Source organism: Sporisorium graminicola, chromosome SGRAM_22, assembly GCF_005498985.1.
Source record: "Sporisorium graminicola strain CBS 10092 chromosome SGRAM_22, whole genome shotgun sequence".
Classification (NCBI taxonomy): Eukaryota; Fungi; Basidiomycota; class Ustilaginomycetes; order Ustilaginales; family Ustilaginaceae; genus Sporisorium; species Sporisorium graminicola.
The window spans coordinates 926,008-947,802 of record NC_043731.1 but is presented as its reverse complement, the minus strand read 5'-3'; the positions used below and the strand labels follow the sequence as shown (position 1 = coordinate 947,802).

The 21,795-nt window shown below is 55.9% G+C and overlaps 9 protein-coding genes across 9 annotated transcripts; 5 read left to right on the top strand and 4 right to left on the bottom strand.

The window, feature by feature from the left end:
- Positions 1 to 820: 820 nt before the first annotated feature.
- Positions 821 to 1,993, bottom strand: EX895_003984 (uncharacterized protein; the record flags this gene model as incomplete). The annotated part of the gene is made up of 1 exon (XM_029884582.1): positions 821 to 1,993. The coding sequence occupies one exon, from the start codon at positions 1,991 to 1,993 to the stop codon at positions 821 to 823; it is 1,173 nt and encodes a 390-aa protein (XP_029739292.1).
- A 1,975-nt stretch (positions 1,994 to 3,968) lies between these two features.
- Positions 3,969 to 5,555, top strand: EX895_003983 (uncharacterized protein; the record flags this gene model as incomplete). The annotated part of the gene is made up of 1 exon (XM_029884581.1): positions 3,969 to 5,555. One exon carries the CDS (start codon positions 3,969 to 3,971, stop codon positions 5,553 to 5,555), a length of 1,587 nt encoding a protein of 528 aa, XP_029739291.1.
- Positions 5,556 to 5,990: 435 nt separating this feature from the next.
- EX895_003982 (uncharacterized protein) lies at positions 5,991 to 6,432 on the top strand (the record flags this gene model as incomplete). Its single annotated transcript, XM_029884580.1, has 3 exons — positions 5,991 to 6,002; positions 6,072 to 6,233; positions 6,337 to 6,432. 3 exons carry the CDS (start codon positions 5,991 to 5,993, stop codon positions 6,430 to 6,432), a joined length of 270 nt encoding a protein of 89 aa, XP_029739290.1.
- A 395-nt stretch (positions 6,433 to 6,827) lies between these two features.
- Positions 6,828 to 7,304, bottom strand: EX895_003981 (uncharacterized protein; the record flags this gene model as incomplete). Its single annotated transcript, XM_029884579.1, has 1 exon — positions 6,828 to 7,304. The coding sequence occupies one exon, from the start codon at positions 7,302 to 7,304 to the stop codon at positions 6,828 to 6,830; it is 477 nt and encodes a 158-aa protein (XP_029739289.1).
- Positions 7,305 to 8,257: 953 nt separating this feature from the next.
- On the bottom strand, positions 8,258 to 9,049 carry EX895_003980 (uncharacterized protein; the record flags this gene model as incomplete). The annotated part of the gene is made up of 1 exon (XM_029884578.1): positions 8,258 to 9,049. The coding sequence occupies one exon, from the start codon at positions 9,047 to 9,049 to the stop codon at positions 8,258 to 8,260; it is 792 nt and encodes a 263-aa protein (XP_029739288.1).
- Positions 9,050 to 9,516: 467 nt separating this feature from the next.
- EX895_003979 (uncharacterized protein) lies at positions 9,517 to 10,977 on the bottom strand (the record flags this gene model as incomplete). Its single annotated transcript, XM_029884577.1, has 1 exon — positions 9,517 to 10,977. One exon carries the CDS (start codon positions 10,975 to 10,977, stop codon positions 9,517 to 9,519), a length of 1,461 nt encoding a protein of 486 aa, XP_029739287.1.
- Positions 10,978 to 11,619: 642 nt separating this feature from the next.
- Positions 11,620 to 13,437, top strand: EX895_003978 (uncharacterized protein; the record flags this gene model as incomplete). Its single annotated transcript, XM_029884576.1, has 1 exon — positions 11,620 to 13,437. One exon carries the CDS (start codon positions 11,620 to 11,622, stop codon positions 13,435 to 13,437), a length of 1,818 nt encoding a protein of 605 aa, XP_029739286.1.
- A 274-nt stretch (positions 13,438 to 13,711) lies between these two features.
- On the top strand, positions 13,712 to 15,995 carry EX895_003977 (uncharacterized protein; the record flags this gene model as incomplete). The annotated part of the gene is made up of 2 exons (XM_029884575.1): positions 13,712 to 15,855; positions 15,956 to 15,995. The coding sequence occupies 2 exons, from the start codon at positions 13,712 to 13,714 to the stop codon at positions 15,993 to 15,995; spliced, it is 2,184 nt and encodes a 727-aa protein (XP_029739285.1).
- Positions 15,996 to 18,064: 2,069 nt separating this feature from the next.
- Positions 18,065 to 19,855, top strand: EX895_003976 (uncharacterized protein; the record flags this gene model as incomplete). The annotated part of the gene is made up of 2 exons (XM_029884574.1): positions 18,065 to 18,557; positions 18,681 to 19,855. 2 exons carry the CDS (start codon positions 18,065 to 18,067, stop codon positions 19,853 to 19,855), a joined length of 1,668 nt encoding a protein of 555 aa, XP_029739284.1.
- Positions 19,856 to 21,795: the final 1,940 nt, after the last annotated feature.

Sequence of the window (21,795 nt, the reverse complement as noted above, 5' to 3'; positions counted from 1 at the left end):
AGAGAGAGCGAGCTGCCAACTCGGACGGCATCGCTAGCAGATGCACGAGAGCGCTGCATAAGTCCGTGATCCATTCATTGTACGCCAGCTAGGGCTGATAGAGAGACATATCAATGAGAAAAGCAGCTTCGACGTCCGGCTAAAAGTCAAAGTGCAGCCGGTGTGATGAGGTACGCCATCTTGTGCCATTACCAGTTTGTGTGACATTGCCAGAATTTCCTATTTCCCATTGGCAAAGAAGAGGCGCTCTGCAGCGGCAACTGTCAGAGGAATAGCCGACAAATCCAATCAACTACGCACAGCAAAGGTTCGAAACTTTTTCCAAAAATTAAAATTCTCCTTGCCGCTCGCTGCAATCGCCTTCGCCTTGGCCAACTAGGACAACGTAACCGGTTCCCGCCCGGATCCTGTTCACCAATGCGCATTCTATCGGCCGCTCTATCAGCATGCGGTCAATCGGCCATGGCTTTGCTGTCCTAAGAGTGAGATCCACCAAAGCCCGCTCGACGCCACGAGCAATCCAAGGTGACGTCTTTACATCCTCTCGAGAACGCTTAATTCAGGGTGGTACGTGTACGTTGCTCTTCCTGAGCGGAAAGGGGGACCGACCACGCGGGAATCCTAGGTGCTGCAGTTCTTTCCTTTCATGGTTTGCTTTTTTGTAGCCTTATTTTCCGCCGCGATTTATTCAGCCCACTCCTTCGTGGTTTCATTTTGAGGCACCAAGGTTTCAGTCTTGGCCATTCTTCTATCCAGTCTATAACCACGCTACGCTTTACTTGCTATTGTACAACGCCTCTATGGCAATCTATGGTGTCTTCTATAGCAACAGATACCCTACAACTGCGAATGCCAGTGTCACAGACAGCAAGCGCGCAGGTCGCCCACTGAGCGCAGAGCCGTTGTCGTAGACCCTCATGTAGTCGATCTCCCACCTAGCATCCGTAAACGCGCTCGGACTAGCACGGACGAACTCGGTGCAGCTCATGCCGTTCCGCACCGCGCAGCCACTCGGACCAAATGTCTCGCCCGCCCAGTCGCCGCACAGCGACAGGTTGATGATGATCTCGTGCTGGTCAAAGTAGCTGGCCATCTGACAGACGTCAGCGCTGCCCGCGGCCAGCACTGCGGGCGAGGCGGACGAGTTGAGTACGTTGGGAAAGAAGGCTGACGGCACTCCCCACTTGTTGAGCTCCGTTCGGTCGTTGCCCGTAGCATTGCGGTTGGTGACGACGTACTTGGGCGCCGAGACACCATCTGCGATCGCGGCTACCGCTGCAGGCAGTGACGACGGAGAAGTGCTCATGGGCCAAAAGTAGACACCGATTCCTGGATCGCCAGGTCGGGTCTCGCGACGCATGGCAAAGTAGCCTCCGCCGTTCTTGTTGAAATCCGGGCCGTACGAGCTGTTGGCGACAAACGACGAAGAACAGCCGGGTTGGTAGGCGCAGTCCGTTGCTCCACTGAATCCGCTCTGATCGGATCGATAGCCCGCTGGGATTGTACATCCGTATTGGGTATGCAAGCTGGCCAAGTTGCGTGGCCCTTGATCGTTGGCTCCTTCGATGATGTCGATCTCTCCCCCCGATGGCCAGTTGCCATTGGTGCACGTCCAGAAGGCAGGCCATGTCCCACAACCCTGCGGCATGAACGAAAACTTGCCCACGAGGATACCATCGCCCATCAGGCGCTTGCTGTGCATGCGCACGCTCTTTCGGTACTGTCCGTAGGGCACCACGGTGGTGTTGTCGGCGCGAATCACAAAACGACCCGCCGAGTCAACCGTAGCCAGGCCGTTGGAGACAGCGGTGAACTCATCCACGTAGTCGACACTGCCATGCGTTGGATCCGCGTGCGTCCAGAACCAGAAGCGGTCCAAGAAGCCGCGTCCCGTGATCTCTTCTTGAAGTGTATAGTTGCCGGCCAGCACCGCGCTAGAGAGGAGCAGCACCGCAGCGAGCGCCGTGAGCGCAGAAGCATGCCACACCGCCATTCTAGAGGTAGCGGCTGAGTTGTCTATGTTCGGTCTATGAGAGTGGCGTTGACGAGTCGGGCAAGTGGCGGGCCTCGAGTTCGAGCTTATCTATCCGAGTGGCGTTTACGGCGACATGACGGCTGTTTATAGAAGAGAAAAGAGCGCTGTTAGGATATTCATGGTCGAGAAGCAAGGTACTGAAGAGGTCAGGGTGATGATCAGGGTTCAGACGGTGGCCATGCTTGGGGTTCATAGAGGTCAGACTGCCAAGCAGGGACGGGCAAGACGAACGGCATCTCGGGACGCACAACGGGAGAAGAAGATCTCGAACACGAAAAAAGGGTCTTGGCGGCGTCAATGGCCGAAAAACACATCACAGTGCAGCATCAGCAGCAATCGCCACAATCGTAAGGCTATGCACCCTTTATGCAATTACCAGCCCAACGGGCAATGAACATCGAAACTCTGCGCTCCGTAATCATCGATTTCCATACAGCCATACCAGCCGCCCAAGCTTATACGGTCGGCCGCGGAGCCTGAAAATCCACACTTACGGTGAATAAAACGCCCTACTTTTTCGGCGTCCGTGTGCTAAGGCAAAACGAAGAGCGCTAATGTAGTCGGGTCGAGTGGCTCTGCAACGAACTTATCTCGGCAATCAAATGCTTCAAGGCTTCTGGAAGGACGCGCGCGCTGCGCCAACGGTCCCAAGACATTCCCGCCGCCTTGTCAACATCTGCACGATGCAGATGTGCGCTGCAGCGCGACCAACAGTACCCTGCCCGTTATCCAGTTTGAAACTGCTACTCGGTGTCCGCTGCTGTTAGACCAACAGAACAGATCCGCGAGAGGAGTTCCAGGATTCCGAATTACTAGCCAAAGTGGGTGTCCTTCACGACTGAACGCAGCCCGATAGCGAGACTCTAGACTGCTGCGACTGCTTCGCATCGTGGCTCATTTGTCTTACAAAGTTACAGAACGAGGAGAAGAAAGGCGAACTGGAACTGCACTGCTCAAGGAAGGCTAAGAGCAAGATCAGGAGCCGCCTCTTCTGGTAAGCTTTCTTGAGAGAGTTTCGATACGTCAAGACCCGAGAACCTATGCAATTTTTTTGTCCACCTCGCTGTCCAAAGCAGAGTTACAGGAATAGTAGAGTTTGCGTTATGCTCCTTTGATCTCTGGAAATATGCCAATATCTTCTCTCTCTTCGAGATCTGCCTTGGGTGTCGCTTTGAAGGTGTTCCTGGCAATGTGTTGAAGCGCTGCGGCTCGAAATGCGTCGATGCAGTACTTGTCGGCAATACGATGCATGTCAAATGCATTTGCCGGCTTCAGGTGTCCTTCCCACCAGCCTCTCCCGTCGAAAGAAAGAACAGAAGCGTCCGCAGCTGCTCGTAAGTCATGAAGCAAACGCAATTGATGAGATTCATCTCGAACAGGGGCTGTAGTAAACCTCGTCAGCTGCGCAATTGTGCCTCATTTTCGCCCCACCATACCGTGCAATTCCACGGTTGATCTTTGGCGACGCCCTCTTTCACAGTTGCCACCTAATCAAAACTCTGTGAATGGCGCAGCTTAAAGACAACCCTCTTTTGAAAGAATCCCCCTGTTGCTGTCTGTGATGCTCACTACCTCTTTCGTTGCGACAATTGGCTCATCCTTGACCACAACGGACCAAAGGAATCTCTAAAGCGCCCATGGACTCCCACGCTGCATCGGAAGAAACGATGAAAGAGCGCAGGAGGCTTGAGTCTCGTCTGCTCCGCACTTTCATATGCGCGCACTCTCCTATCCACACCGAGCTGTAGAGTGCGTGCGCAGCGAGAGTCAATTTGGAGCCCACTGTCTTGGCGCAGCGTCCCACAGATGGGAAGCGTTGGTCTGAGCCCATGCGTCTCGATCGGCCTGCACCGTCCATCTCTTACAATGATCCGCTTTCTTTCTCACCCTCGCCATCTTCCGGTTGTCATGTCCATGGCAATACCTGACGACGATGCGGAGCCGTAGCAGCTGCTTCTCGGTCGCAACGGCATTTATCGTGCTCAGCGTACTCTCTCTAATCTTGGGCAACCCAAAGAGTGCCGCTGTTGCTCACCGTCAACATGGCTCGCTCTACCGACGACAGTCGCCGTATCAGTACATCGCCGACGAGCAGGACCCAATCAAAGCAGCAGCTGACATTCAGCAGATGCAATTTATTCCGAACAACAGCTCGGTTCCAAACCCGGACTGGCTCATCCTCAAGGACGATGGCGGCTCGTCAAATCCACCGTGGCTTTCCCAAGTGCCGTTCGTGCAGACGCCAAACGCTCAAAACATGCAGGTCGGAGATGGCTTGATGGCGTGGAAGGAAGTGCCAGATCTCGAAGGGTTCACCCTCAATCGCACGTTCCAAGTGCTGCCTAACCTGGTCATGCCCATGTACATCTCGCAAAGCTACAAACCAGGTCAAGACAACAGCCGAATTCAGCGCGCCATCGTCACTCTGCCAGGCAAGCCGCGTGATTCCTGGAAGTACGCCAACCTCTTCCGCAACGCGCTCACCGTGGCGACCTCCAACCCAGCCAACGGCATCAGCGCAGACCAGGTCATGATCGTCGGTCCCGTCTTTCTCAACTCGGATGACAAGGAAGCAGGTGCAGTCAAGGACGGCGAACTCTACTGGCACGGCTCGCAGTGGCAGTCGGGTCACAAGGTACGCAACGAACAGCCCAAGGTCAACTTGAGCTCATACCACGTCTTGGACAACATCACCGACTGGATTTTCAAGTCAGGCGAGTTTCCCTCGATCAAGCAGGTGGTACTTGGCGGCCACTCGATGGGTGGGCAAGCGGTGCAGCGTTATGCTCTCCTCAAAAAGACCAAGGCATACGACAATAACATGCACTTTTGGGTGGGCAATCCGGGTTCCTGGGCCTGGCCCGACGATCAGCGGCCGTATCAGAACGAAACGTGCGATGGCTGGAGCAGCTGGGGTTACGGATTCAGTAATGTATCCAGCGTCATTGGCTACGCGCGACGAGACGTCAATGCGAGCCGGGAGGCCATTGTCGAGCGCTTTCGTTCGCGCAAGGTGCACTACGCAGCAGGTCTGGCGGATACCGGTCCTGGTGATACGCACTGCCAGGCTAAGACGCAGGGGGGCAGCCATCTGGACCGTGCATCGCAATTTGTCCTGGCACTCGGTCGATTGGGAGGCTTTCCGTCCACACAAACATTTGACGTGATCGCCGGAACATCGCACCAAGACTACCCTATGATCCGCGCGGACAAGTCGGTGCAGCGCATCTTTCTGAGCGACTTCAACACAAGTTTCCCGCTGCTGGTCAACACGACGAATCCAGGCGATCTACTCGCTCGTCCACACGGCAATTCCACTCATCCCCACCATGATCCGACCCAGCCCAAGTTGAAGATGTATTCGACGCCCAGGCACCGCATCATCGCAACAGCCTTGCTGGGAGGAACAGTGGTGTTTATCATCATCTTTTTCAGTATGCTTCCGTTCGTGTTCAGCGACAACTACGACGAGCGGGCGTATCAGATCGAGATGTCGAGTCGAAGGCGGCTGCTGTCGTGAGAGTAGAGCAGCGCAGTACAAGCCTAGACGAGTGTGGCCGTCGGTTCAATCAGAACAAATTGTACGCTCTTTTCATTGGTATCCTATGTTTTGAGCATGTACTGCTTGAAGGGCAGTCTCAGCGTAGCAGTGTGGTGTGCGGTTGTTGTGAGTGAAAGATGAATTGACGATTGAAAGAGAGCTACAGCATGGACGAAGGGCACGGAGCAAATTTAGCTACAGCTCTGCACGCTTTTTAGCCTTCTTCCTGCAACTTTTTTTCCGACATCCGAAGATCGTCGCTTCTGTTGCCCATCAAGCTCAACAATCTTCTCGTCGCTACCATCGTCTGTCACACCCTGACACGACCTCGATCGACCGTCATCACCGCCGTCGCCTACACTGCAATCCTGCGGAGCCTTTGATTGCTTGGGAACCGGCACATAATCAGCAACGATGGTCGGCTCGGTAAGCATTGCACTGTGTTCTTCGGTTGACCTTCGCTGTGGCTGACCGAATTCCTGCCTGCCTGAACAGTGTCTGCACATCCGCAACGAGCTTACGGACTGCGTCCTCAAGACGGACTGCTACTTGAAGCAGGGCAAGTCGGCGCAGGAGTGCATCACGTCGCACATGGCCGAGCTGCCGCTCGAGTGCCAGCAGCTGTACAAGTCGTTCGTCGAGTGCCGACGTGGCATGGTAAGCTACCACCCTCCCCATACCCACTGTCAAGACCACCCAAGCAGAGACCAGATGACTGACCGCAAGTGTATTCGCTTGATCGTGCGGCCGCGTGATCCAGTTGGACATGCGCAAGCGGTTCAGAGGCAACGCCCCGCCCGCAGCAGGCGGGAACAACGCCCCCGGCGCAACGAGCCAGGTCGACCCTTCGAGTTGAAGCGACGCAGACGGCAGACAGACAAGCCGGCGCTATCGGCTCCGGCAAAAGAACATGCTGTACAGAATCGACATACTTGTACTTGTATACCACTCCACACCACACCACTACTTCCTTTTCAAACACACACAGAGGTCTTGCTTTGGGCTGTGAGCCTTATCCTCGACTCAGACCAACCCATTTCTCACACGCTGTAAGAACAAACAGAATAGAGAATCCATGGTAAAAAGCGAAAAGGAACGACAAAGAAGGGTGTATACAGAGCCTTGGGAGAGACAAGCTGGATTCGTGATTGTAGAGCAGCAGCACAGGAAGCCGGGACCCAAGCATCACTCCAACGCTGGGTCCTGGAGAACCTTCGAGTAAAGACAGTAAACCAACTCCGCCCCTACATCTTAAAGCACCATAACCATCGCAACCGCTGCAGCCGCTACGGTCACAAACATCGCCTTTGCCGCGGCAACGTTCAACACCTCGGTGGCACCATTGGCGATCTGCAAGTGATTCGGATCAGGCACAAGGTCCTTGGCGTTGCTCGCCGTGTTGTAGCCGGCACTCGATGCGAGGCTCTGATACACCTGCGAGGGGAAGATGGCGGGGACGGTGGCGGTGGGGACGGTGTAGGTAAACTGGTACGAGGCTGTGGCGGGGGAGGGGCCGGGCCCGCCAATGACGGTGGGGTTGCCGCCTGAGGCGCTGGCGTACGTGGTGACGGGCGTGAATGTCTGGCTGACCGAGAAGGACGAGAGCGGGAAGCTGGTACCTGCGAATGCGGATGAGACTTGCGCTTGGGTGGTAGAGGCGAGGACCAGGAGCGTGGCTGCGATCAGCAGCGCTGCTGCTCTTGGTGTGGATGCTGTTGATGTGTGCATTGCGTATAAGTGTCTGCGAGGCTGTTGTGTGCCACCAGAGTTAAGCGAGCCAATTGAGACGACGGTGTGCTGACCGGAGGGTGTGTGCAGACCAAGCGTTCGAGAGAGGATAGAGCGGATGCTGTGCAACGAGCAGTGGTGTGCAGCGAGAGAAAGGGCAAGCAATTATAGGGTTACGATCCTGAGTTTAGAAGGGGTGGTGAGCAACGTGGATTCCAAATGGATGAAGATTTGAGATTTGAGCTGAAGCAAGGGGAGCGATTGCAATGGTAGAAGGTATTAACAGTAGTGTGTCGAGAGGATGGTAGGGAGCGAGCGTCAATGGTGGTGAGAGCGGGTCAAGGTGATGATGATGAGAGGATTGTGCGGGGAAGCAGAGCCGCAGAGCATCCAAGCCAAACGAGCCTTTCGACTCACTCACGCCTTTCTCAAATCCAAACGCGGCGCAGCAGCAGCAGCAGCAGCAACTTCATGCAACTCGCTGCTGCCGCTGCTTTTCAAAGCTGGGCTGGATTTTTCTGGATGAAACCCCGCAGCGCGCAACGACGATCCGTCCCTTTCAAAAAGCTTTGGCTAAAAATATTCCCCGTCTCGTTTCTTTTTTCTCTTGTTTGTCTTGTTTGAAATGGGCGTTGTTTGGTTTTGCTGAATTCGACCTCGCTTAGCGCCGGCACTGCAGCAAGAGCAGGCTCAGTCTCGCTGTGCCTCTGCCGCCTCGCAGCCTAACCAAGCGTCTGCACAATTTCAGATTCCGATCCTCTTTTGCCCCATTTCACGCTCTCACCCCGCGAAAGAAGAAACTCCCGATCTCGTGTAAGCGGCCGATCGGGGCTGCCTATGGCCTCCATAGCCTTGGTGCAAACTTGAAAGTTGGGTGAGGACTGGCATGGCAAAGGTTGAACGAAAAGAGTGAATGAATGTTGTGGCGGCAACAACGAGAACGCCCTCGCGGATCAATCGACGTTGGCATCCGCAGCCTTGATATCGCGACTGTAGTAGTCGGCCTGGTACCTCCAACTGGCCACACCGTCAAACTCGCTCCATTCCGGCGACACATCCGCCGCCTTGGCCGCCACGGAGGGATCGTAGAACGAGGCCGTCTTCACCCTTGCATCTGCCCTGTACGGCACAGGCTGGATCTTTGCATTCGCGCCATCAAACACGAATTGCGTCAGAGTCTCGCCCGTTGCCCAACCGTACCATGGTCGGCCGGCCCACTGCACCGCTCCGTTGTTGCTCGCTGACCCGGGCGCCCCGTCTTTGCTGAAGTGCACCTCGATGTAGTCCTTGACGTTGTAAAGAATCGTTGCTTCGTCCGCCGGGTAGATCGAGGGCGATTGGGACGGCGTAATGGTGACCAGGTTGCTTCGCAACCCCGCGATGATGTTGGACGATGCGTAGAGCAAAACGTTCGAGAAGAGGATCAGCTGCTTGTAGACGAACCCCTTGTCTGCTGCTGTAGGCTGCTTGCCGGACAGCGAGGGGTGTCGCATGCCCAGAATCTCGAGCTTTGCTTCGTCAAAGCTCGGTCGGAACAAGCGCGGGCCAGGACCCGTGTGGTTCTGATAGCCCAGCTCGAGCATCACCGGGTGGTTGGTGCCCGTGTTGTAGTCTGCCGCATTGAGGCCGAGCGAAGAGATCTGGTCGGAAGTGAACGAGATGAGCGGCGACGGCTCAATGTTGCGCACTTTCGGCGGAAGAAACTCGAGGATCTGCGCGATGGGCATCAGCAGTGGCACCAGCATCACATCGTACGTGCCGTTGATCGCAACCATCTTGTCGAGTCGTTTGCAAGTGCTGTCGTGTAGTAGCACAATCGTTACCCAAGCGTATGATGGTGACAACGTAAGATGCAAAGCTCAAGGTTCAAGCGACTTGCGCCCTTTTGGGCTGCAACAATTAACAAAATTCCGCGGGAATTTTGACCACAACTCCACCACATGATAGCTAGAACGAGTCAAACACGATTCCCCGCACTCGGACCATCTCAGCCGTGCTCGAGGCGAGGCGCAGATCCAGCTTCTGTCCACTTGAAAGAGTGGTACACACTCGTGTTGCGAGACTATCACGAGCAAGACCCTGCTTCGGCACGAATCACCGTCACACTCGCTTCAAACAGCGTTTGATGCAGTCCTCTATCTTTGCAATTGCGAATCTATACTTGTACAACGGCCCATCTACGTGATCTATTAGCCTGTATATTATAATCGAATCAAGACGACCAGCCGACCTCAAACCAAAGATACTCTTGCTCGTCATTTCGACCCACGTTGGATCGCTTGTCCAGCCTGCGTCGCTTGAGAATTGTGAGATGTCTGCCACGTTCCGCGCTAAGCGAAATGGCATCGATTCGCGAGCGGAGTAGATCGCTATGCTTGGCGTTGCCCTTGTGATCAACGGCGCTCGACGGCTCGAACGTCAAAACTGGCGTTCCTGGCATCGTGTCGAGCGGGGTTGCAGTTCGAGACGCGCTGAGCGATGGCAGCGTTGTTGGCTGTGCGGCCGGTCCGAACGCATCTTCGACTGTTCTAGAAAGTCCTTCGAACTTGCCCGTGCCCCGAACGGCCATGACGACGTGCGCACGTGGAGCTGCCTCTGGCGATTGATCCATACTCGGCTTTCGCAGCAATGCTTCGATCGACGATCGAATCCACAAGGCGTGCTCGGGAGCATAGATGACATCGGCCAGCAGTATCAGATCGTATTTGGGCTGGTCTTTATCGACAGCACCGTGCAGCATCTGGTGGTGGATCTCAAGCCAGTCGAGATGCTCGACGGTTACCGAGACTACATCTGCAGCCTCACTGCCGGAAGTTGAAGTCGCGAAGTTCTCGTCGACATTGTGTTTGAGATTCCGAAGCACCTGCGTGTGGTAATCGGTCAGCACAACGTTCGCGGGAATCTCCTTTTGTTCAAGCAGTTTTGCCGCTGTCATGCCCAGCAGACCGGTACCAGCTCCAAGCTCGGCAATCCTGAGCCGCTTGTTTAGAGCTTGAGCAAGCCCAGGATGAAAAAGTGCAGGGTGTCGGGCTAGTACGTCGCTGACGACGATCGAGGCACCCCACGTCTGCACACCGACCGCGGCAGCAGCATCCTGGCTCGAACCTGTTCCATTCTGCGAGTTGGCTTCCGACTGCGTGTACGAAGGCGGTAGTGGGTCATCGCGAAGAACGATCTCTATGGTCTCGGTGGGCAAGGAGGGCGGAAAGAGCTTTGCGTCTTCTTGCGGGATGAGTACAGGTTCCGGAAGGGGAAAGCGGAACTCGCGCGAGATGGCCCCGGCTTCCTCGAGACTGGCACACCCACCCAAAATGCGGCCAGCGAGATCTAGAAGAGCTTCAGCGTTGGTGATGGGTCCTTCATCGTCCAACCAGTAGAGACCGCTTCCGATGATCCGGGTGAGCCAACTCATGGCGTATCGTTTCTCGTTGTCGTCCGCCCTGGCCGAGTCGACCGCATCCTGATGTTTCGAAGGTGCATGGTCCGCACCAATTTCGTCTGGTAAACCTATAGACGCACTGAGCGCCTTTTCGTCCTTGTTGAGCGATTGCGGAGAGTAGAGTCGAGAGAGATGGGCAAGAGCGCCAAACACCGCGGTTGACGAAGGTTCATCTTTGATGCGAGGCAAACAGCTGGTCGGATTGACGCGTGCCGCCAATGCCTCGGCAGTCATGGCGATGCTGGCGCAGGAGGGGGATGAGCGTCCAGTTGGAGCTGCTCGATCAGGGCGAGGTAGGTGGAGTCAAAGGGAAGGCACCAGAACTTGAGGTGTTCTCAGATCATAATGAATTCGGCAGGACAGCTGCGACCAAGACCGCCTCAAGGCAGCTGCAACGAGCCGACTCGGTATGAAAGTCGCTGGCCAGCACAGCGTCCCCACCGGGCTGCTAGGTAAGTAGGGGAAGGATGATGGTGTTCGTGATTGAAGTGCAAGGAAGAGCGGTGCTTTTGGATGCTGTTTTTCGGACAGGGTTCGAAATTTGTCGATGTTCACGGCCGAGAATCAATCTTCCGAAATTTGCTGTGAGAAGGAGCGGGGTCGCCAGGCTCTATGTGCGGGGGAGACGGCCCAAAATCGCTTTCAGATTCAACTGGAACCGCGGACTCAGCTTGGACTACATTCTCTCTGCCAAACGGACATAGCCGCACACTCCGCTCTCCTCTCGCCAATCTGCGCTCGCTTTTCGGCTTCTTCGGTCCTTCACTTTGGCCGGCTACTTCCCTTATTCTTCCAACTTGATCTTGCTTCACCACCACCACAATTGCTCTTCACGGTCTGACAACAGGTCAGCACCTTCTCCGCTAGAGCACCGCCATGTCCTCCCGCTTCGTCGCTACTCGTCTGGCTCGCGTCAACGCACCTCGAGTTCAGGCACCTGCTGCTCGCCTCAGCCTCGCATCGCGACCTGCCCGTGCACTACCCACGTTTGCCTCGGCATCCTCCCATTCCGTCAGGATGAGCTCCACCAACGCAACGTCTCTCAACCCACAGCCCGCCCCCTTGCGTGTACAACCTCCTACTGCCCAACAAGAGCAGGCCGACTACGAAGCTGCGTTCAAGCAGGTACAGGAATGGTTCGATAGCCCGCGCTTCAAAGGAATCAAGCGTCCCTATGGACCTGAGGCTGTCGTGTCCAAGCGCGGATCCATGCCTGTTCAGCCACCTGCCTCTTCTCTCACCGCCGACAAGCTTTTTGCGTTGCTTTCCGAGCATGCAGCCAAGGGCACACCTGCACACACTATGGGCGCCATTGACCCCGTTCAACAGTCGCAGATGGCCCACAACCAGGAGGTGGTCTACGTCTCGGGCTGGGCCTGCAGCTCGGTGCTCACCACGTGCAACAACGAGGTTGGTCCCGATCTTGCTGATTACCCCTACACCACCGTCCCGAACCAGGTTCAGCGTCTCTTCAAGGCGCAGCAGCACCACGACCGAAAGCACTGGGACGAGCGATGCCAACTGACTCCTGAGCAAAAGGCCAAGACTCCGTGGGTGGACTACATCCGACCTATCATTGCTGACGCCGACACGGGTCACGGCGGTCTCAGCACCGTCTTTAAGCTGGCCAAACTCTTTGCCGAGCAGGGTGCCGCCGGTATCCACCTCGAAGATCAGCTTCACGGCGGCAAGAAGTGCGGTCACCAGGCCGGAAAGGTGCTTGTGCCCACCTCGGAGCATGTCAACCGCCTCACCGCTACCCGGCTCGCTTGGGATATTCTCGGTTCGGCCAACATCCTGATCGCTCGCACTGACTCGGAGTCGGCCAAGCTCATCTCTTCCAGCATCGACGCGCGTGACCACGAATTCATCAAGGGTGCTTACAATTTGCCCGAGGGCACGGCCAGTCTGGCAGACACGCTCGCTGCTAAGGAAGCTGCAGGTGCTTCTGGACCCGAGGTGGACGCAGCCGAGAAGGCGTGGATGGACAAGTGCGAGCTGCTCACCTTTAACGAGGCGGTTGCCAAGCACAATGCAGCCAACAAGCAGGGCGTCGAGGCGTACAACAAAAAAGTCTCAGGTGGTGTCTCCAATGGTGCAGCACGCGCCATTGCCAAAGAGGTGTTTGGAGCTGAAGGTGTGCCCACATGGTGCTGGGACGCTCCTCGAACCAAGGAGGGCTACTACCACTTTAAGGGCGGAGTCGCAGCCGCCATCAAGCGTGTCAAGGTCTTTGGCGCATACGCCGACATGCTGTGGCTCGAGACGAAGATGCCTGATCTCAAGCAGGCGCAGACCTTTGCTGCAGACATCCACAAGGATCTGCCCGGAAAGTGGCTCGTGTACAACCTTAGCCCGAGCTTCAACTGGTCCGCTCACGGATTCTCGGATGCGGACCTCAAGAACTTTGTCTGGGATCTGGCCAAGTCCGGCTTCGTGTTCCAGCTGATCTCGCTTGCGGGTCTTCACTCGACGGGTGCCATGACCTGTGAACTCTCGCAGCGCTTCAAGACCGACGGTATGCTGGCCTATGTCGAGCTGGTGCAGAGGAAGGAGAAGGAGATCGGATGCGACGTGCTCACCCACCAAAAGTGGTCCGGTGCTGCCTATGTCGATCGCATGCTGCAGTCCGTCAGCTCGGGCAGCTCAGCAACGCAGGCGATGGGTGCTGATAGTACGGAGCGCTCATTCTAGGCATTGTCGCTGTATCGAACTGTGCAAAGAATGGTACCTAAACTTGAATGGTGTATGTCCCAGCTTGTGTTTGAGTTGCGCTGTGCTCCAGGGTCCAGACGAAGGCACTGAACAGGGTCCACGAGTTGTCCGAATTCCGACAATCGCTGGCCGGAAGACTTGGAATTTTTGAATGCCTTCTCGATTCTTGTGGATCTGATGAGCGGATGACACCGCTGAACATACCACAGGAGACGCATCGCAAGATACATTGATTGGTTTCACAAGGTGGGAAATGATTCGCTCGGCATGTCGCACTGCTAGTCCAGCCGTTTCCGAAGTTTCAATACGGAAGAGCTCCACACTGCGATGCTGGGCGACAGGCTCTACGTCGAAAGCTGCTGAAGCGGCGCGCCGGCCGTGCTCGACGTCAAGAGCTCATCGTCCTTGCGCCACCTCGCGATTTGTTCCATCACGGTGCTTCTCCACCTCGATATCAGCATATCAATCCGCATCGACCGCATTACCGACGAAAGCAGGTGCACGCGATGTGTCCAAGTTCGACCAGCTCGAAACACGCACATTCTCGATCATCAGTCACGTTGACCACGGCAAGTCAACCCTCGCAGACCGCTTACTCGAGCTCACAGGCACAATCCCCTCGGACGGATCGAACCAGCAAGTGCTCGACAAGCTCAAGGTCGAAAGAGAGCGAGGCATCACAGTCAAGTCGCAGGCCGTGACCATGGTGTACGACTACGACGGCCCGCGCGACGACTTCATCTCTGCATTCGACGACGGATTCGCTCCCAAGCCAGGCCGATATCTGCTCAACCTGATCGACTGTCCGGGGCACGTCGATTTTTCGTACGAAGTAAGCCGCTCGCTCTCGGCATGCCAGAGCGCGCTGCTCGTCGTCGACGCTACACAGGGTGTGCAGGCGCAGTCGATCACCGTGTTCGAGCTCGCCAAGCAGAAGGATCTCGCCATCGTCCCCGTGCTCAACAAGAGTGATCTCCCCGCTGCCGATCCGGAACGCTGCTTGATACAGATGGAAGAAATCCTCGGGATCGATACCACCTTACCGGGCCAGGAGCCGCTGTTGATATCCGCAAAGACAGGCAGGGGCGTTGACGGAGTCTTGCGCGCGCTGGTCGAGCGGACCAAGCCGCCGCCCGGTGTAGAGGGTGGGAAGCTGAAGGGCAGAGAGGGACCGGGATTCCGCGCGCTGGTGTTCGATAGCTGGTACGACCAGTACAAGGGGGTCGTGTCGCTGGTGTCGATTGCGGACGGCGCTGTGAAGAAGGGCGATAGGATTACGTCGTGTCACACGGGCAAGCGGTACGAGGTGCTCAGTCTGGGTGTCAATTCGCCGGACATGATAGCTACGAATGTTTTGCGCAAGGGGCAAGTCGGCTGGATTATCGCCAACATGAAGGACATGGGCGAGGCACAGATCGGTGACACGTTCCACCTGGCATCCGAGAAGGTCGAGCCGCTGGAAGGATTCGCACCGACTGTGCCCATGGTCTACGCTGGCATCTTCCCCATCGAGACGACCGACTTTCTCAAGCTCGAAGAAGCGATTCAACGGCTCGCACTCAACGACCGCTCTGTGACCGTGCAGCGAGAGTCGTCGATGGCGTTGGGGCAGGGCTGTCGGTTGGGCTTCTTGGGTTTGCTCCATCTCGATGTCTTCCGTCAACGCCTCGAAGACGAGTACGGACATGCGATTTTGGTCACCGCACCCTCCGTACCGTATAAAGTCACTTGGCGAGATGGGCGCGAAGAGATCGTTTCGAACCCGATCCATTTCCCCGACGACTCGGAACGCAAAGCCAAAGTGACGCTGCTGGAAGAACCGATGGTACGAGGCGTGGTGCGATGTCCCGAAGAGTACACGGGCGAGATTATGCAACTCTGCGCCGAACACCGTGGCGAACAGCTCGACGTCTCGTTCCCGCCCACCGCCTCAGCCATTCGATCCGTCCAGATGACCTACCGACTGCCGCTGTCGGAAATCGTCACTGACTTTTTCGACAAGCTCAAATCGTGCTCGTCCGGGTTCGCCTCGTTCGAATACACCGAGGACGGCTATGCTGCGAGTGATCTGGTGAAGCTCAACTTTCTGATCAGCAATACGGTGCTCGACTCACTTTCGATCATCATGCACCGCTCCAAGGTTGTGTACAGCGCGCGCCAGTGGACCAAGAAACTGAAGGACATCATTCCGAGGCAGCAGTTTGAGGTGTCGATCCAAGCGACGACAGGGAGCAAGGTGATTGCGCGCGAGACGCTGTCTGCCTATCGCAAAGACGTGACGGCCGGGCTGTACGGTGGTCATTACGAACGTAAACTCAAGCATCTCAATAAGCAGAAAGAGGGCAAGAAGAGGCTCAAGGCGTTGGGTGTGGGGCGGGTACAGATTCCGACAGAAAAGTAAGTATCGGCGCAGTTCCAACCGCAAGCATAACGGATCCTGTCGAGACACACAGAGGCTGGTGCTGACCTTCTTTCTTCTATTTATCGCGATTCGTAGATTCCTCGAGGTACTGGACACTCGGTCTAAAGCAAAGTGAATCCAACGCTGATAGCTCACAGATCTTGGAGGTGTGGATGGATGTACAAGACTGATTGAGAGGTCTGTAGTGTAGAGAAAGGCTTCCAGACCAACAGGGCGTGGTCGGTCATAAGCGGCCGACTGTGAAGGGGGGAACGGAAAGATCCTTGAATGCGACCTCGCTAGGCATGCTTTATGAACAGTATGAATCGCTTGGCGAGGTTCAGTCCAGCACCGGCCAAAAAGCAATTGGGCAAGCAGTGGGGGCAAGCAGCGAGCAGGCGGCGAGGAAGCTTCTGAACGTGGGCAGAGTGGACCAGTCAATCCGCCGAACATGGTGTGTTCCGTCGGAGTTGAACGCGCGCGCTGCCGATGCGTCTTCTCAAAGCGGCGGATTCAGGAGCGGCGGGTGGCTTTTCCAACCGGCGAAACCAACCGCAAAGTTATTCTTTTTCCCCTTGTTTCGGTGTCAATGTCACCGACGTCGATTTTGGCCCCTTGCTCTTGTCCGCCCTATGTCCATCCTTTGTTCGCTCTGTGTTCTGTGCCCACGTCGAAGCAACCGAAGCAACCCCGCAAAACGGCACCCCGCGCGGGTAAAGCATTCGCTGGCGGATAACTCCGTCATTGCTGGCTCTCGGCATGTCTTACACTCGATGCACTCAGCAGCAGCAAGGAGATGCCAATCAGGTTGACTGGTTTAGAGGAGCGGATTGAGAGTACCCAATCAGCGCTCTATTTGCACGGGGAACAATCAACAGTCGACCGGCAACTCGAGTCCGTTTTGCCTTTGCTTTTGCGCACATAGAGAACCAAAGTTGACCGGCCAACCAATGACAGGACGTGCATTTGGTTCTGGACACCACACCATGACCCTTGGACGTGGAACCGACGCAAAGATGAAACTGCAATGCAGCAGGTGTCTCTGCGCAAAAGGCAGCATGCATGTCCGAAGGGTCAATGAGCTGTTGGGGCACTCGACTGCTCACATCTTTCGTCTGAATCTGAAGTCGGTAGTGCGAGTGAGAGAGGTTGCAATTGGTGACGCTCACCGAAACAACAGCCGGATGCTGCGAGGCGAGCTCTCTGGCTGGAGTCTCTTTGGTTAGGAGCGATCGCCCTTTGTCACGGATGTCTCCAGCCAAGTCGTTGATAGAAGCTCCGTCGGAAACTTTTCCAACCGGTCCGCCGTCGCCGACTGAACTCATGCTGGACCGAAGGCTACGGTTGACTCTGAACCACTCGACGCTCGCATTTGCTCCCCCACTCTCGCAATTTGGATCACACCGTGGTTTCGCATCTTTCCTTCCTGCTGTTGTCCTGCCCCATTCTTGCGCCGTTCCTACCGTAGTTGTTTCCGTTATCTTCCGTCTGATCCCCTCGCATCAGAGGCACATGCCCACTCTCGGGAATGCGTTTTATAGAGTGAAGCGCGGGGTCACGCACCCCCGAATACCCCAGATTCATTCGCCAGAAAGAAAAGATAGCGTCGCGGATGGGGAAGCTGCATACCCAAATCAGTTCGACCAATGAGAACGACACTGTCGGTGTTCCTGAGACCACACGCTAGTGCAATGCAGCCGATCCCATGCCCACGCTCCACAGCTGCTGCCTCTTGACCCTGCAACTCGACCATTTTGTTTGGTCCTTGCTGCAACCAACCTTGTGTGCCACGAGATCAAGCAACCTCCCTCCCCCGCAAATCTGCAACGCATGTCTAGCCCTAGTCCAAAGTTCGACGCCGTCATTCCACCTGTCTAGGGTCGCCGATGGCTGGGTGCAACTCTCCTCTCTGCATACACTGCCTGAAATGACCGGCCCCTCGTCCCTAGTGGTCCAGCTGGCAGTCGATGACCTGGGGCCGTCCTTTGGTTCCCCCCGTCTTAAAGTTCTATAAGAGACGGCCTTGCGCAACGGCATACCTTTTCCTCGCTCCCTTTCCAGTCAAGAAGACAAACCTCATCCCCTAGACACCCTTCCTCCAGCCTCTCCGTTTTCCTTCCTTTAGTCAGCAGCAACTTGCTTGACTCGGTTCAACACCGCCCCTTTCTCAACGTCCCTAGTCATCAGGTCGACGCTTCCGTCATAATGTACATCCCTTCCAAGTTTGCCCACCTCTCCGAGACGCCCAAGTCGGCGCTCAACTGGCATCTTGCCCTCGCCGTTGTGGGCATGGGTCTGCTCGGTTCTTCGCGTGGTATCGATGAGGGTCTCATCGGTGGAATGATCTCGCAAAAGAAGTTCGAGACGGACTTTGGCATTCCTGCCAAGAGCAATAAGGAATCCAACGTCACCGCCATGGTCCAGCTCTTCTCGGTCCTTGGCGCCATCCTCGGCTACCCCATCTGCGAGCGTCTGGGTCGTGTCCGTGGTGCTCAGATCGCTTGTGTCCTTGTTCTCTTCGGCAGCGCTCTTTGGGCTGGCAGCAACGGTCACTACGCCATGCTGTTGGTCGCTCGTGCAATCAACGGCATCGGGGTTGGTTTGACGCCCATTGTTGCTCCCATCTTCCTGGTCGAGGTTGCGCCGAAACAGATTCGTGGTCTCTGCACGTCGGTCTATTCGTTCAATGTGTACTTCGGTAAGTCGCCCACTGTCCTCAACACCGCTTCCTCGCCACTTCCATCATACTGACTTTGAACATCTCCAATTTTTTTCTGGCACCGTTCTGCTACTTTTTATTGTCCGCTATCACCGCCTTCAGGATTGCTTTTGGGTTATTGCACGAATCTTGGAGTCAAATCCCACATCAACGCCAAGTCGAACGCCATCTGGCAGGTGCCTCTGTCGCTCAACTTTGCGCTGCATGCAGTGGTACTAGTCTTCCTTCTATTCATGAAGGAGTCGCCGCGATGGCTCATGATGAAGGACCGGGTCGAGGAGGCCTCTGCTTCTCTTGGATGGTACCGTGGCATGGAGCCTCGCGACAAGGCCTTCGTCGAAGAGTACGAGCTCATCGCCGACTCGGTGAGGCAGGAACGGGAGGCCACCAATGGTCTCGGTTTCATGGGCAAGGCTCGCGAGCTGTTCTGCAACAAGAACAACCAGTTCAAGCTGGTGCTCTGTGTGCTGATCCAGATCCTCGGTCAGTGGCAGGGACCCGGTGCGCTTTCGACCTACGCCAACCGCATCCTTAGCCTGATTGGCGTTCACGACACCAGGGGTTACGTCATGTCGGCCGGCTTCGGTGCGGTCAAGCTCGCTGCTGGTATCCTCTCGTCGTTCTTCTTGATCGACCTGTTTGGACGTCGCCGTACCCTCTGGGTCTCGACGCTGTGCCAGGGTCTTGCCATGCTGTGGGTTGCCATTTACCTCGGCGTCTACATCGACCACAAGCACAAGGCCAGCAAGGCAGCCTCCGAGGCAGCCATTGCTGGCATCTTCATCGCTGGTGCCTCCTGGTCCGCTGGTGGTAACCTTGCCCAGTATCTGATCAACTCCGAGATCTTCAGCCTGGACGTTCGTGCGCTGTCTGCATCGTTCGTCATGGCGTTCCACTTCCTGATGCAGTACGGTACCACGCGCGCTCTGCAGCCCATGCTCAACTCGGGCCTCAAGGGCGCTGGCACTTTTGCCATTTTCGCTAGCATGTCGCTCCTCATCGCTCTGCCCATCTACCTCTTCTTCCTGCCCGAAACTTCGGGTCAGAGTCTGGAGAGGATTGACGAGCTGTTCGACCTGCCCTGGTACAAGATTGGCCGTGCCAGCCGACGACCGGTGCGCGACGAGATGCCGTCGCACTCGATGCCCGCTGCGCTCGAGTCGCAGTGGCAGCATGATGCAGCGCCCGTCAGCGGCGCTGTCGAAGACAAGGACAAGGACAAGTTCCAGAACTACGCCTCGGAGCACACTGCTTATGGCGTTCGCGACGCCAAGTAAAGCTGCCTATCTCGCTCTCGGCTGAGTTCACTCTCGCTGCAGATGCTTTCCGTCTCCCTTGGTTTTGTATTTTTAGTCGCCATGCATGCTCAGCACCTTTGTCAATGTAGCATGATTCGCATGCCAGTGGCACACGTCTGAAAGGGAATACACGGAGCGCAGCGCAAAGTTGAGCGACGGAGGTACCCGCGAAATGACGTTCGTCTTAGCGCTGATGTGAGATATGACGCCAGAGACCCATGCGGGCCCATCGAGTAGGAAGAGATCCGGGATGGGCTTCGATACCGACAGCTCTTCGAAGATCTATGCTGAAGTCAAAGAGCTCCGGAATGCCAGGTCACTTCAGAGACTGGCGGCAGCCATGCACGACCTCATCGAGAACCGATTCTTCTACATGATGGCAGCGAAGGGACATCACAATGAACCAAGTAAAGACGAAGCTCTGCAAAGACCGAAGACGATCTGCCCACGTGCCTGCATGTCGTGTAGTGCTCCAAAGGGACTGACCTCTGTAGCCATGGTTGGCAGTCTTTGACAATCCAAGGAAGGAGGCGTCGGTTCCACACAAAACGAGCGAAGGCACACACATGCGAGGACCGGGTGCGAAGCCAAAGCCTTGCACTGTTCGACTGTGTTTTGTCACTCAAAACGTGGTTCGTTGCAAGCGATGGCCGGTGACGACTACGAGGTCCCGCTGCAACGAATCGAACTCAGAAGGAGCTGCCGAAGGGAAATTACGCCAAGCTTTTCGTTTGCAAGGGTGCATTGGAAGCAGGAACACGGCAAGCTCGAACATACGGAAGAACTAGCGCCGATACGTCCACAAGGTCAACCGCTGCTTTTGCCGGTGGCAGATAGTTTAGCGTCCATTGTTGCCCTGCCGCTCTTGCGATGCTGCCACTGGTTACATGGAAGCGGACCAGTTTGCAACAAGTCCTTGGGAGGCGCACGCATGAAAGCATGAAGACGCTAGGCACAAAGAAGCGAGAAGACGTTAAACGAGCACGCTGCAGCGCGCAGTCTAAGTTTACGACGCTAAGACGGCAAAGCGACTAGAAAACTGAAAGGGGTAAAACTGGGAAAGCCAAAGGTCAGAGACACGGAGGGAGCCATTCCGACAAGCTGCCTCGCTCCGGCCTGGATACTTCCGCCACCCGTATTCAAGCGCCGCGAGAAGCAAAAGCAGGTTTTCGGCATCTTTGGAATGACGATGGCATCCTGCTCTTCCAGAGGAGCGAGCGAGCTCAACATGATCTGAATCTTCTGTGATTTGTTCAGCAGGGGCTCGTCCGAGTGGGCACCTAGCAAGCGAGGTCGGGAGAGGCACTTGGAGAGTGTCGCGGATGGGTGGCGGGTGGGACCCGTTGGAATTGATCGAAGATTAGATTTCTCGCTTGCTCTGCATGAGCGAATCAGAAGGCTTCCTGCAGCGGTACATTCGAGTCGCAATCAGCAGTCACGGTTGAATATCGCGTCGTCGATAGCGAGTGTCGTGCTCGCGATCCCATTGGACTCTGCAAGCTGTTCGAACCTGCATGAGAGAAGGCCAAAAAGCGGTCGACTCTTCTGCTCCGTTGGACCTCGTTTAGTGAATCCCCACTAGCACACTAACAGCTTAGGACAAGGCGCGGGGTCGCTTGCGATTTCTAGTGTCGCTCTCTCTCGGATCACTTTGCGCCGGAAGCGTTGCACCATCCAGACCACCATCAGCTTGACCGTTTGCTTGCCCCGCGTTTTAGTGAGGCAGGGAGACAGACAGACGCTCAGCGCGGGACCAGCCCCTGTATTAATTATTAAGAGCCTAGAGAAGCTCTAAAGCGAGTCACGGGAGTGCTCTTTTCGGAGCGTTACTCCTTGCCATTTTTTGGATTGGGGTTTTTGGTTGATTTACCGTCGTGCCGGTTGTGATCAAGTTGGGCGAGGGCGAGCCATCTGTGGTT